The following is a 14,607-nucleotide window of genomic DNA, read 5'->3' on the forward strand; positions in this document are numbered from 1 at the left end:
TCTATTTTCCTGCAAAAAACTGAGTCTACTATCAGACTTGTCCTCTTTCAAATTCCAGTGCTTTCACCTACAGATTTAACTGGAAACCACATCCTTACTTTCGTCCTCTCTCTGAAGGCAAAATATCCTTGCATTTGACACTCCCTCCCCTCCTGTCTTGGCCACGACAAGGCTCTACAGTCTCCTCTCTCTCTCTTTCTTTAAAAATTGTTTAAACTTTTTTATTTATTTGGGGGTCACAGGTGGTATCTGGTTACATGAGTAAGCTCTTTAGTGGTGATTTGTGAGATTTTGGTGTACCCATCTCCCAAACAGTATGTACTGAACCCAATTTGTAGTCTTTTATCCCTTACCCCCTTCCCACCCTTTTCCCCGGAGTCCCCAAAGTCCATTGTGTCATTTTTACACCTTTGCATCCTCATAGCTTAGCTCCCTCTTATGAGTGAGAATATATGATGTTTGGTTTTCCACTCCTGAGTTACTTCACTTACAATAATAGTCTCCAGTTCCATCCAGGTTGCTGTGAATGCCATTAATTCATCCATTTTTATGGCTAAGTAGTATTCCATTGTGTATACACATATACCACAGTTTCTTTATCCACTCGTTGACTGATGGGCATTTGGGTTGGTTTCACATTTTTGCAGTTGCGAATTGTGCTGCTAGAAACATGAGTGAGCAAGTAGCTTTTACATATAAGGACTTCTTTTCCTCTGAGTAGATATCCAGTAGTGGGACTGCTGGATCCAATGGTAGTTCTACTTTTAGTTCTTTAAGGAATCTCCACACTGTTTTCCACAGTGGTTGTACCAGTTTACATTCCCACCAGCAGCGTAGAAGTGTTCCCTTTTCACTGCATCCACACCAACATCTGTTATTTTTTGAGTTTTTGATTACAGCCATTCTTTCAGGAGTAAGATGGTATCATATTGTGGTTTTGATTTGCATTTTCCTGATCATTAATGATGCTGTGCATTTTTTTCCATATTTTTGTTGGCCATTTGTATATCTTCTTTTGAGAACTGTCTATTCATGTCCTTAGCCCATTTTTTGATGGGATTGTTTGTTTTTTCTTGCTAATTTGTTTTAATTCCTTGTAGATTCTGGATATTAGTCCTTTGTCAGATGTATAGATTGTGAAGATTTTCTCCCACTCTGTGGGTTGTCTGTTTACTCTGCTGGCTTCTTTTTGCCGTGCAAAAAGAAGTTTAATTAAGTCCCAGCTATTTATCTTTCTTTTTATTGCATTTGCTCTTGGATTCTTGGTCATGAAATCCTTGCCTAAGCCAATGTCTAGAAAGGTTTTTCCAATGTTATCTTCTAGAATTTTTATAGTTTCCGGTCTTAGATTTAAGTCCTTGATCCATCTTGAGTTGATTTTTGTATAAGATGAGGGATGAGGATCCAGTTTCATTCTCCTACGTGTGACTTGCCAATTATCCCAGCACCATTTGTTGAATAGGGTGTCCTTTTCCCACTTAATGTTTTTGTTTGCTTTGTTGAAGATAAGTTGGCTATAAGTATTTGGGTTTATTTCTGGGTTCTCTATTCTGTTCCATTGGTCTATGTGCCTATTTTTATACCAGCACCATGCTATTTTGTTGACTATGGCCTTATAGTATAGTTTGAAAAGAGATAGTGTGATGCCTCCAGATTTGTTCTTTTTGCTTAGTTTTGCTTTGGCTATGCAGGCTCTTTTTTGGCTCCATATGAATTTTAGGAATTTTTTTTCTAGTTTGGTGAAGAATGATTTCACTCTCCTGCTAGATTCCTTCCTCTTAACCTCCTCTAATCTTCCTCTCAACCAATTCAGGTCCCAGATCAAATGTCACTTTCTTTGGCCATGGGACCTGTTGTGGCCTTTTCAGTCACTGTGTATCAGAGCACTGTGATTTGTTTCCTTAAATGCACTTCGACCAGAATGGTAGCTCCACAAAGTCAGAAACTGTCCTGTTCACCATTGCACAGTCGTGCTGCAGTAGTTCTTGGCACACAGAAGGAAATATATAGATAAATGTTTGTTCACTGAACAAATGTATAGAGACTGAATCACGGAAGAGCAATAGCTGTATAGCTTAGTGGCCCCATTCAATAGTACAAAATCAGCTTGACACATGCTAAATATTTCTGAATAAACTTGGATGGTAGGATAATTTTTCTTCTGGTGACTCCTTGGGACTTTGATATTTGATTTTCCTGTTTGCCACCCAGTTTTATGTCAATAGTCTGGTAACACCTGAATCTTGTTATGCTTACTTTAATATTTTCTTATAAATCCAAAAAAGGGTCATTTACAGTCACGCCTCAGAAAAATCTCATTACTTATTGGCCCAGGGGTAGGCACTCTACTCCTTTCTCCACAAAATACCTAAAATAACAGCGAGTGTTCTAAAACTTTTATTTGGTTAACTGTTCTTTTTCCCTCTCTCAAATTATCTTATACGATAGGAGTATCTACAATAAAAAACATTGGAAAGTGAAATTTTTGTCAAATAATAGGGGAGATATTTATTGAATAGAGCAAAGTAACAATTCATTAAAGTCATTTTTCTGTTTCTAGGAAAATTATTTTGTCATCAAGCCAATGGATCACTGCCTCCTGTGTGTGTGTGTGGTGCCTTTGCCTGACCATCTCTGCCAAGATGACATCCTCCTGGGGGATGATGGGGGTTTTGTGAACAGATTCACAGTCAACAGTGATGACTTTGGAATAAAGCAGGCAAGATCCAAAAGAAAATTACAAAATCAGGCCTTAGACTCAAAGAACTTTAAAAGGTAAGGGTATCATATGGCTAATTTAATTATTTTAATAATTATAGTCTTTTGTAAGTAAGCTTTATGGTGAAAAGTGAAAAATGAGATTTAAATTGTAGAAAATAAGAAATTAAGAAAAATTAAAGTAATATGAAAAATTAATTATAGTCATTGTTCATATATACACACACACACATGCACACACACACAGTGAAATGCTTCTGGCCCCAAGAAACTTTCAGTGTAATAGCTCCTAATTTAAGTGCTATTGACAACTAAAACTTACAGGTACTTGAGTAGATTGAAAAGTTAAATGAAAAAATTAAATCATGAAAAAAACTATAAAAATATATGTGACTAGTTACTAGCACTTGAATATGGGAAACATTCTAAATATAAAAGCAATGGATATGGAATTCAAATAAAAAGTGTCATAGGTTTGACTATATACAAAATAAAACCTCTGGACATCAAAAGATAGTATTTTAAAAGCAAACTGGAATAAACATTTGTGACAAATATGACAGACAACGGGTTGATATTTGTATTGGGTCGTAGAGTTCAATGAAAAGATATAATCCTCCAAGAGAAAAATGAGCAAAGGTCATGAACATGTAACTCACAAATGTGTGCACAGTACAAATGGTCAATAAACATTTCAAAGTGATCATCAGAAAAAAATGCTAACAATAGTTATCCCCAACTGATAATTATTGTCTTCCTTATAACGGCAATGTCTTTAAACTTTTTGAGAAAGGTGCATATTACTTTTATTAGCTGAAAAACCTAAATTTTATGTTAAATGGTCTTCCTTATTTATCAAAGAAGTGCAACTTAAAATCAGATATAAGTTTTCACTTATAAAATCAGAAATGATGAAAAACGGGAAAGATGCTGTGACCCGGGTGTTCTCACACTGTTGCTGGTAAAAGTATGAATTGGATCCACCTTTCCAGAAAGAATCTGGGAAGCTGCATCAAGTGCCTTCATAACCATTTATACACTGGGACCTAGTATCCGTATCTTCAAAAATCTTAAGTATGGTTATCATAGCTTCCCCCTCCCCTCCCCTCCCCTCCCCTCCCCTCCCCTCCCCTCCCCTCCCCTCCCCTCTCCTCTCTTTCCTTTCCCTTTTTGATGGAGTCTCACTCTGTGGCCCAGGCTGGAGTGCAGTGGCGCAGTCTCAGCTCACTGCAACCTCTGCCTCCCGGGTTCAAGCGATTCTCCTGCCTCAGCCTCCTGAGTAACTGATTACAGGTACATGCCACCACGCCCGGCTAATTTTTGTATTTTTAGTAGTAACGAGGTTTCACCATATTGGTCAGGCTGATCTCAAACTCCTGACCTCGTGATCTGCCCGCCTCGGCCTCCCAAAGTGCTGGGATTACAGGCTTGAGCCACCCACAGCATTATTTCTGATGGTAAATTATCTAGTGTCCAACAAAAGGGGAATGATTAATTTAGATGATTAATCATTTACATAAATAATTCAGATATATAAATATATAATAAAAACATAAATGATATATATTTATATATAAAATACATTTTTTGTCTGACACCTAAAATACATTCAGATTTCAAGGATGTTCAGCAAATCATAGTATAACCATATGTCATGTACCCATTTAATTGTTTTGAAAAATATTTAATAGTATGAAAAGGGTTTATGACATAATGTCAAGTAAAAATGATTTATCTTTCAACATATGAATTTGGGGGATAAAAAAATTTTAATTTAATTAATTTTTATGTATATATGAATCCAGTCTTATAAATGTATATATGGGTGTGTATTTCTACTTAGAAAAATATTGAGTATAAACAGTCACTTCTCAAAAGAAGACATTTATGCAGCCAACAGACACATGAAAAAATGCTCATCATCACTCGCCATCAGAGAAATGCAAATCAAAATCACAGTGAGATACCATCTCACACCAGTTAGAATGGCAATCATTAAAAAGTCAGGAAACAACAGGTGCTGGAGACGATGTGGAGAAATAGAAACACTTTTACACTCTTGGTGGGACTGTAAACTAGTTCAACCATTGTGGAAAACAGTGTGGCGATTCCTCAAGGATCTAGAACTAGAAATACCATTTGACCCAGCCATCCCATTACTGGGTATATTTCCAAAGGATTATAAATCATGTTGCTATAAAGACACATGCACACGTATGTTTATTGCAGCACTATTCACAATAGCAAAGACTTGGAATCAACCCAAATGTCTATCAATGACAGACTGGATTAAGAAAATGTGGCACATATATACCATGGAATACTATGCAGCCATAAAAAAGGATGAGTTAGTGTCCTTTGTAGGGACATGGATGCAGCTGGAAACCATCATTCTCAGCAAACCACTGCAAGAACAGAAAACCAAACACCGCATGTTCTCACTCATAGGTGGGAACTGAACAATGAGATCACTTGGACACAGGAAGGGGAACATCAGACACTGGGGCCTATTGTGGGGTGGGGGGAAGGGAGGAGGGATAGCATTAGGAGATATACCAAATGTAAATGACAAGTTAATGGGTGCAGCACACCAGCATGGCACATGTATACATATGTAACAAACCTGCACGTAGTGCACATGTACCCTAGAACATAAAGTATAATTTTAAAAAATAAATTAATTAATGAAAAAAAAGAAAAATATTGAGTATAAATATCCAAAAGTTTAATAAATGATTTCTATAGGACTTCAAAGAGGTGATTTTAAAAACTTTATTTGCTTTCTAAATTTTGTACAATGAATATTTTTTCTTTATAAAGACATTAAAAAATGGATTATACTTTGTTATGTAACCAATACTTATCCCAGAGTTAGAATATGCAATTAAAAGCTCATTACAACTGATACTCCATGGAATTAAGACTAATCCCATTGCTGGAACCCTAAGAATGATACAATAAAATTAACTGGCTCCATTTTCCATCCTTCACATATAAGCAGTATTACTTAGTCCCAATAGAGAATTAGACCTGATGGAGGGCTTCCCCAATATGTGACGTGCTGCTCTATATACTATTAAGCATTTCATTCTAGTTATGCTAGGTTCTTAGAATAGATGCTGAGACACGAATCTGCTTTTTATTAATATGTGTGCCACCTGTCAGAAAATTCCATGGCTCGTTTTTCAATCCCTGTTTTCATTAGATAGACATGTAAAAAATGAGGTTTAGAAATCTGAGGAAGTTAAGGAATCTGGGTACAGTTAAAGGAATGCTAATTCACGTTAGTTCTTGTGGTTATTATATTTATGCAGATGATTTAATCACGCAGATGATTCAAATCATTCAAGACTGTGGTGTATATATAGGCTGAGTGTTGCCACATTTTCTTACACCAAGAGACCTTCAAACCTCACCAGAATGAAAAGTATTAAGGCCAAAGAGATAATTAAATCCTGGTGCTGTCATGCAAGTTTTCCTGCGGCTGACATCCATAGGATTCATTCTTAGTTGCATGTGGGGGTAGTAAACACTGATATGCAAACCATTATACAAATTGAAGAAAGAAGTAGCCAGCATCCAGAGTTCAAACATATCTGGCATGAGAACAGAAAGCTCCCTCTCCACTCGGTTTAGTGTCATACTGCAGAACGTTCATGCCTTGAGCTATAAACATTTCTATTCCTCAACTAGAATTTAAGCAACTTGGTGCCAATGCTTTTTACCTTAATCATCTTTGTGTCCTTAGTACCTGGGATGCAATAGGTGTTCAATAAATTTGAATGAGGAGACAAGCCATTAAATAAGGGTAAATATAACACCATGAAGACAAGAATTTTGAGGCAGAGGTTTTGTCTGTAACCTTAAGCCTCACATTCAAATGTTTTGTAAACTGATGGCCAACACTCTGACAAGGAATATGATCACTATCCCCCACTCAGCTTCACCAGTGAACTGAGATTATACATTTCCCTGTACTTCAGTTTGAAAAGTATTAATGCAAAACATAAATACATTTTCAAATGAATTGACTCAAATAAGATATAAAAGAAAATGAAGCATACTGCTCCATTTGGATGATTAGAAATTTTCTAGTAAAATAAAATTAATAGTGCCATTATTGAATTGGGATTCTTCTAGATTATTCTTTTAATTCTGAATTCACAGCTCACATTTTGATGAGTCTTTTAAAGTTACTTTTCCATTTTAAGTATGCTTGATTATAAATAAACAGTTAAAAGTGAGCCGGGTGCAATGGCTCACGCCTGTAATCCCAGTACTCTGGGAGGCCGAGGCAGGCAGATCACCTGAGGTCAGGAGTTTGAGACTAGCCTAGCTAACATCATGAAATCCTGTCTCTACTAAAAATACAAATTTAGCCAGGCATGGTGGTGCACACCTGTAATCCCAGCTACTTGGGAGGCTGAGGCAAGAGAATTGCTTGAACCCAGGAGGTAGAGGTTGCAGTGAGCTGAGATCACACCACTGCACACTCCAGCCTGGGTGAGAGAGCAAGACTCCGTCTCTAAATAAAGAAATAAATAAAAATAAAAGGTGTTATAATGCATTGGGCTGTATTCTACATTCGGGTTTAGCACAATTCAGTTACAATTCAGTTAAAGTCAAATAAATTGCTGAATAGAAACTTACATTATACGTTTGTGTGTCTAACATAAATCTCCCCTGCCTTTTCTTAATCCCCAGTGTTAAAAGGAAGCTACATAATGACTGGGTTATGAAAATTAGATATATTTCAGCCCTAAATTGTTTTGGATCCTGCTCCTTAGACAGTAATCATTCATTAGTTTTGGAATCCTTGAAGAGACTCGAGGATAATTTGTAAGTACAGCAATTTATATACATGAACAGTCTGTGAATTTCAAACTTTTTACAATGATAAAACCATGACAGCTTTGGAACTTTCAAACTGGCTTTAAGAATATTGCCTTATTTCCAATCTGGTTAAATATGTGTTAGTAACTAGAAAACAGTTATTGTATCTTAATTTGGGGTTTTAAAATTGCATTGAGATGTATGCTACAACACAAATAAATATCAAAAACATTAAGCTGAATAACAGAAGCCAGACAAAAAGACTGCATATTGTATGATTCCATTTATATGTAATATCCAAAAAAGGGGCATATTTATAGAGACAGAAAGTACATCAGTGGTTGCCTAGGACTGGTGGTAGAAGCAGGGATCCCAAATGGGCACAAAGGGACTTTCTGGGATGATGAAAATGTTCTAAACTTCTTGTGGCGACTGTTGATTGTTACACAATTCTCTAAATTTACTAAAAATTATTGAGTTGTACACTTAAAATGGGTGAATTTTATGATACGCAAATGTTATGGTACCTACTGGGGTATTACTTACCCTAATAAAGATGTCTCAGAAAAGTGCATTGAGACTCCTGGCTGCCTTCCAGTCTGGCATGTAAAGAGCTTGGAAGTTGCCATTCCATCCTAACAAGTAAAAATGTAACAAACTAAAAAAATGAATGATTTTTCTTAGATCCATCAGAGAAGTAAGGTCACAAGGCAGCTTTGTTGCCCCCATATTGGAGAGATAGAGGGGCAAACGCTGAGAATCACAACTTACTGCAGCAGAAATTCACAGGCAGGAACCCCTTGAGTAGCCAGTATAGGGCAGGAAAACCTCAACTATAATGGACAAATGATCAGCATGGACAATTTTAGAGTTAAAAATTCCAGGGGTGCCCAGTCATAGGGGCCCCTGTGCTTTTGTGAGTTTTACTTCCAGGAGTTCAACAGATTCTTAAAGTATCAGTGAAGAATCCACTCTTGCTTCTGGCAGAGGGGAAAGAAAAGGAACCATTTGAAAATGTGCCAGAACATGTTGCTCTTTCCAAGGCCTGCCCTCAAGAGAAACTATGTTATCAGAGTCTAAGCTATTGGAACTTTGTCTGGGAATAACAAACAGACAGAAGGAAAATATCCACTCTAACTTCTGGTCACACCTAAGAGGGAGGGTGAGGAAGACTGAGAAGCACCTGTGAAATTCACAATCCAGACACACAGGCTCATCAAAAGAATGAGACTTCCTCACAGGATTCACCTTCCCCCACAGCTTACCAACATGTTACTAATGGTCTATTTACAGCAGTTCCCTTTACCCAGTAAATCATGTCCAGCTATCAAGAAAAAAATTACAAGGCATACTAAAAGACACAAAACAGACTGTCAGAGTGATCAAAAAAAACAAGACCCAACTATATGCTGTCTATGAGAAACACACTTTAAATGTAAAGCCACATATAGGCTAAAAATAGAAAGATACAGAAAGATATACCATACTAAAACTTATCAAAGGAAAGCAGAAGAAGCTATGCTAGTTTTATATAGAACAGATATCAGTGCAAGGAAAATTACCAGGGATAAAGAAAGGCATTACATAATGATAAAAGGGTCAATTCTTAAAGATGCCCTAACAATCCTTAATGTGTATGCACCTAACAACACAACATCAAAATTAATGAGGCAAAAACTAAAACTGCAAGAGACAGAGCAAGCTTCAGAATCAGATTCAGACATGGCAGGGAAGTTGGAAGTATCGGAATGGGAATGTAAAACAACTATAATTAGCAGGCTAAGGACTCAGATAAAGCAGGCAGCATACAAGAACAGACAGGCATTATAAACAGAGAGATGAAAATTCTAAAAGAATAAAAAATTCTAATCAAAAACACTGATAGAAATGAGTAATGCCTTTGATGGACTCATTAGTACACTGGACATAGCTGAGGAAATAATTTATAAAAGATTCAAAAACAGAAAGCAAAGAGGAAAAAAACGAAAACAAACAAACAAACAAACCGTAGGCTATCCAAAAAACTGTGGACAACTGTGAAAAGTGTAACGTGTGTGTGATGAGAACACCAGCAGAAGAAAGGGAGAAAGGAAGAAAAGGAACATTTGAAGTAATGACTAAGAATGTCCACAAATTAAAATGAGACACCAAACCCCAGATCCAGCAATATCAGAAAACACCAAGAAGGATAAATGCCAAAAAATAACTATACCTAGGCATATCATATTCAAACAGCAGAAAAGTAAACATAAAGAAAAAAACTGGCTGGGCGCAGTGGTTCACACCTGTAATCCCAGGTCTTTGGGAGGACAAGGCGGGTGAATCACAAGGTCAGGAGTCAGAGAGCAGCCTGACCAAAATGGTAAAACCCCATCTCTACTAAAAATACAAAAATTAGCCGGGCATGGTGGCGCGCACCTGTAACCCCAGCTAGCTACTCAGGAGGCTGAGGCAGGAGGCGGAGGTTGTAGTGAGCTGAGATCGCACCACTGCACTCCAGCCTGGGCGACGGAGACCGTCTCAAAAAAAAACAAACAAAAAAACAAAACTTGAAACAAGCCAGAAGGGGAAAAACAAACAAACAACTTGTCGTAGAAAAGCAAAGATAAGAATTACTTGTGATTTTTCCTCAGAAGTCATAAGCAAGAAGGGCAGAGTGAAATATTTAAAGTGTTAGAAGACCTACCAGCCTAGAATTCTGTATACTGTGAAATTATCCTTTAAAACTGAAGGAGAAATAAAACTTTCTCAGACAAACAGAAATTGAGGAAATATGCTGTCAGTAGACCTGCCTCTCAAGAAAGGTTAAAAGAAGTTCTTCAGAGAGAAAGAAAAGCCGTAAGTCAGAAACTTACATCTATATAAAGAAAAGAACAGCATCAGAGGAAGAAAAAGTAAAGGTAAAATAAAAATTGTTATTTTTGTTATTCTTAACTTTTCTAACAGATAATTTGTTCAAATAATAATGACAACAATGTATTCCATTATATGCACAATATACACATGTATAAACATACATGTATGTATATATGGTATATTTGCTATGTGTAAGCAAAATAAATGACAGCAATAATACAAATAATGGAAGGAATTAGGGTTTTCGTTTATTTTAATATACTTGTCCTGCCTGGGCAGTGCAGTGTTACTTGAAAGTGAACTTGGATTAGCTGTAAATGTATATTGCAAATGATAGGTCAACCACGAAAAATTGTTTTTAAAAATGTGTAACTGATATTCTAAGAAAACAGAGAAAATGAAATCATGTAACTTGTTTATTTTAAAATACAAAAGGCAAAAAAAGAGTAAAAGACAAAAATAGAAACAAAGAAAAGGAGCAATTAATAGAAAACAGTTACAAACATAGTAGATGTTAATCCAACTATGTCAATAATTACTTTAAAAGTCAATGGTCTAAATAGACTAGTTAAGAGCAGAGACTGTCAGAGTGGTCACAAAACAAGACCCAACTCTATGTTGTCTATAAGAAACCCACTTTAAATATAATGACACATATAGATTTAAAGTACAGAGATAGGGTAAGATATACCATGCTAACACTTATCAAAAGAAAACAGGAGGCCGGGCGCGGTGGCTCATCACCTGTAATCCCAGCACTTTGGGAGGCCGAGACGGGCGGATCACGAGGTCAGGAGATGGAGACCATCCTGGCTAACACGGTGAAACCCCGTCTCTACTAAAAAATACAAAAAACCTAGCCGGGCGAGGTGGCGGGCGCCTGTAGTCCCAGCTACTCGGGAGGCTGAGGCAGGAGAACGGCGTAAACCCAGGAGGCGGAGCTTGCAGTGAGCTGAGATCCAGCCAGTGCACTCCAGTATGGGTGACACAGCGAGACACTGTCTCAAAAAAAAAAAAAAAAAAAAAAAACAGGAGTTACTATGCTAATTTTAGACAGAACAGACATCGGTGCAAGGAAAGTTATCAGGGATAAAGAGGGACATTATATAAAGACAAAGGACCCAATTCTTCAAAAAGCCATAACAATCCTTAATGTGTATGCCACCTAACAACAAAGCATCAAAATTAATGAGACAAAAACTTATAAAACTGCAAGGAGAAATACATAAATCCACGATGTAGTTAGAGACTCCAACACCCCTCTATCAGACCCAGCAAGGAGAAAATCAGTTAAGGACAGTTGAACTCAGCAGCACTATCAGTCAACTGGATACAACTAACATCTGTAGGCTACTTTATCCAAAAGCAGCAGAATACACATTATTCTCAAGCTCATATAAAATATTCTCCAGGATAGATCACATTCTTGGCCATAAAACACACCTTAACAAATGTAAGAGAATAGAAATCACACAATATATGTTCTCAGACCACAAAGAAATGAAACTAGAAATCAGTAACAGAAAGATAACTGGAAAATCCCAGTAGGTGTGAAGATTAAACAACACACTTCTAAGTAACAAGTGGGTCAAGGAGGAAACTTCAAGAGAAATTAAAACTTGTTTTACAGTCTTTTTCAGAGGATGGAAACAGAGGTAATACTTTCTATTTTATTAGTTATTATTATTACCGTTTAGGGACAGGGCCTCACTCTGTTGCCCAGGCTGGAGCGTGATCATGTGATCATAGCTCTCTGCAGCCTTGAATTCCTAGGCTCAAGTGACCCTAGAGACAAAAACTGATAACTGATAAACTGCCCTAGTTTCCCAATCTAGCCAGTATTGTAGCCACATGTCACCATGCTCAGCTAAATGAGATCTTACCATGTTATGCATGCTGGTCTCAAACTCCTGGCTTCAAGAGATCCTTTCACCTCAGCCTCCAAGGTATGAAATTACAGGACGGAGCCACCATGACTGGCCTATTATTATTATTATTATTTTAGAGATAGAGTCTTGCTATGTTGCCCAGGCTGGTGTCAAACTCCTGACTTCAAGTGATCTTCCCACCTCAGCCTTCTGAGTAGCTGGGACTATAGGAATGAGCCACCATGCTCAGCCTAACTCACACTATGAGTCCAACGTCACCCCAATACCAAAATCAGACAAAGTCATTACAAGAAATAACTACAGACCAATATCTCTCATTGACATAAATGCAAAAATCATTAGTGAAATGTTAGTAAATCAAATCCAATAGGGTGTAAAAAGAATTATGCACCATGACTGATATGAACTAAATGTTTGTGGACCCCTCAAATTTATATTTCCTACCCCTCAAAAATTATGGTATTAGAGGTGAGGCCCTTGGGAGACAATTTAGGTCATGAAGGTAGATCTTTCAGAAATAGAATTAATGCCTTTGTAAAAGAGACCCCAAAGAGTTCTCTAGTTCTCTTTCTGCCATGTGAGGCTACCATAAGGAAACAGTCATTTGCAATGTAAAAGATAGCCCTTGACAGACCCTGACCATGTTGGCACCTTAGTCTCAAGTCTTCAGAACTGAGAAAAAAAAGTTTATTGTTTAAGCCACATAGTCTATGATACTTTGTTACAGCAGCATGAACTGACTAAAACTATGACCAAGTGGGATTTATTCCAAGAATGTGAAGCTGGATCAACATTCAAAAATCAATTAATCTAATTCATCGCATAAACAAGCTAAAGAAGTAAAATCACATACTCATATCAATAGATGCAGACACAGCATTTGACAAAATCCAATGACACTTATATAAAAAGACTTAGCAAAGTAGGAATAGAGGGAACATCATCAACTTGTAAAAACATCTACAAAAAACCTCCAATTAACATCATCTACAGTACTGGACAAACAGTTTTCCCACTAAGATCAGGTATAGCATGTTTGCGCAATACAAGGTTATTGTATAAAAGTCAGTGACTTTCCTATATCCTAACAATTAACAAGTGGCATTTTAAATTAAAAACATAGGCCAGGCACAGTGGCTCATGCCTGTAATCCCAGCACTTTGGAAGGCCAAGGTGGGCAGATCACCTGTGGTCAGGAGTTCAAGACCAGCCTGGCCAACATGGTGAAACCCTATCTCTACAAAAAGACAGAAATTAGCCAGGCATGATGGCAGGTGCCTGTGATCCCAGCTACTTGGAAGGCTGAGGCAAGAGAATTGCTTGAACCCAGGAGGCAGAAGTTGCCTTAAGCCGAGATCGCACCATTGTATTCCAGCCTGGGCAACAGACCAAGACTCCATCTCAAAAAAAAAAAAAAAAAAAAAAAAAAAAAAGAAGAAGAAGAAGAAAACAAAACAGAAACACAATGCCATCTGCATTAGCATTTGAGAATGAAATACTTAGGTATAAAATCTAACAAAATATGCAAGATCCATATGAGGACAACCACAAAACTCCAATTAAAGAAATCAAGGAATTAAATGAAGAGACACTCCATGTTTATGAATAGGAAGACTCAATATTGTCAACATACCAGTTTTTCCCAACTTGAGATACAGATTTAATGCTATCGCACCCAAAATTCAGCACGTTATTTTGTGAATCTTGACAAGTTCATTTTAACATTTATGTGGAAAAGCAAAAGGTCTCGAGTATTCAACACAACAATGAAGAGGAAGAAAAAAATCACAGGACTGACAAGCCAAGACATAAAGCTATAGTAATAAAGACAGTGCAGTACTGTAAAACAATGGAAAAAATAGATCAATAAAGCAGAAATAGACCCACATAAATATAGTCAACCGCTCTTTGACAAAGGAGCAAAGGGAATACAATGGAGCAAGATATTCTTTTTAACAAATGGTTCTGGAACAAAGAAATAATTGATAAGCTGTACTTCATTAAAATGGAAACCTTCTGCTCTGCAAAAACACTGCCAAGAGAATGAGAAGACACGACACAGACTGGAAGAAAGTATTTGCAAGAGACATATCTAATAAAGGACTGTTATCCAAAATATCCAAAAAATTATTTCAACTTAATAATAAGTAAACAAACCACCACCCAATTGAAAAATAGACAAAAGATCTGAATAAAGACTAAGATACACAGATGGGAAATAAGCGTAAGAAAGGATGCTAACCACTTTAAGGCATGAAGGAAATGTAAATTAAAATAAGATACCAGTACATACAAATTAGAGTTGTCAAAA

General features: G+C 36.9%; 1 protein-coding gene across 1 annotated transcript in view; it reads left to right on the forward strand.

Moving 5' to 3' along the window:
- The window catches only part of WDR64 (WD repeat domain 64), a 156,673-nt gene that overhangs the window by 27,189 nt on the left and 114,877 nt on the right, over window positions 1-14,607 (forward strand). Inside the window, exons 7-8 of the mRNA XM_030936130.1 lie at window positions 2,561-2,775; window positions 7,423-7,557. Coding sequence (XP_030791990.1) covers window positions 2,561-2,775; window positions 7,423-7,557 — 350 coding nt within the window. The remainder of the gene's footprint in view (window positions 1-2,560; window positions 2,776-7,422; window positions 7,558-14,607) is intronic.

This window comes from Rhinopithecus roxellana, chromosome 8, assembly GCF_007565055.1.
Source record: "Rhinopithecus roxellana isolate Shanxi Qingling chromosome 8, ASM756505v1, whole genome shotgun sequence".
In the NCBI taxonomy this organism is placed as follows: domain Eukaryota; kingdom Metazoa; phylum Chordata; class Mammalia; order Primates; family Cercopithecidae; genus Rhinopithecus; species Rhinopithecus roxellana.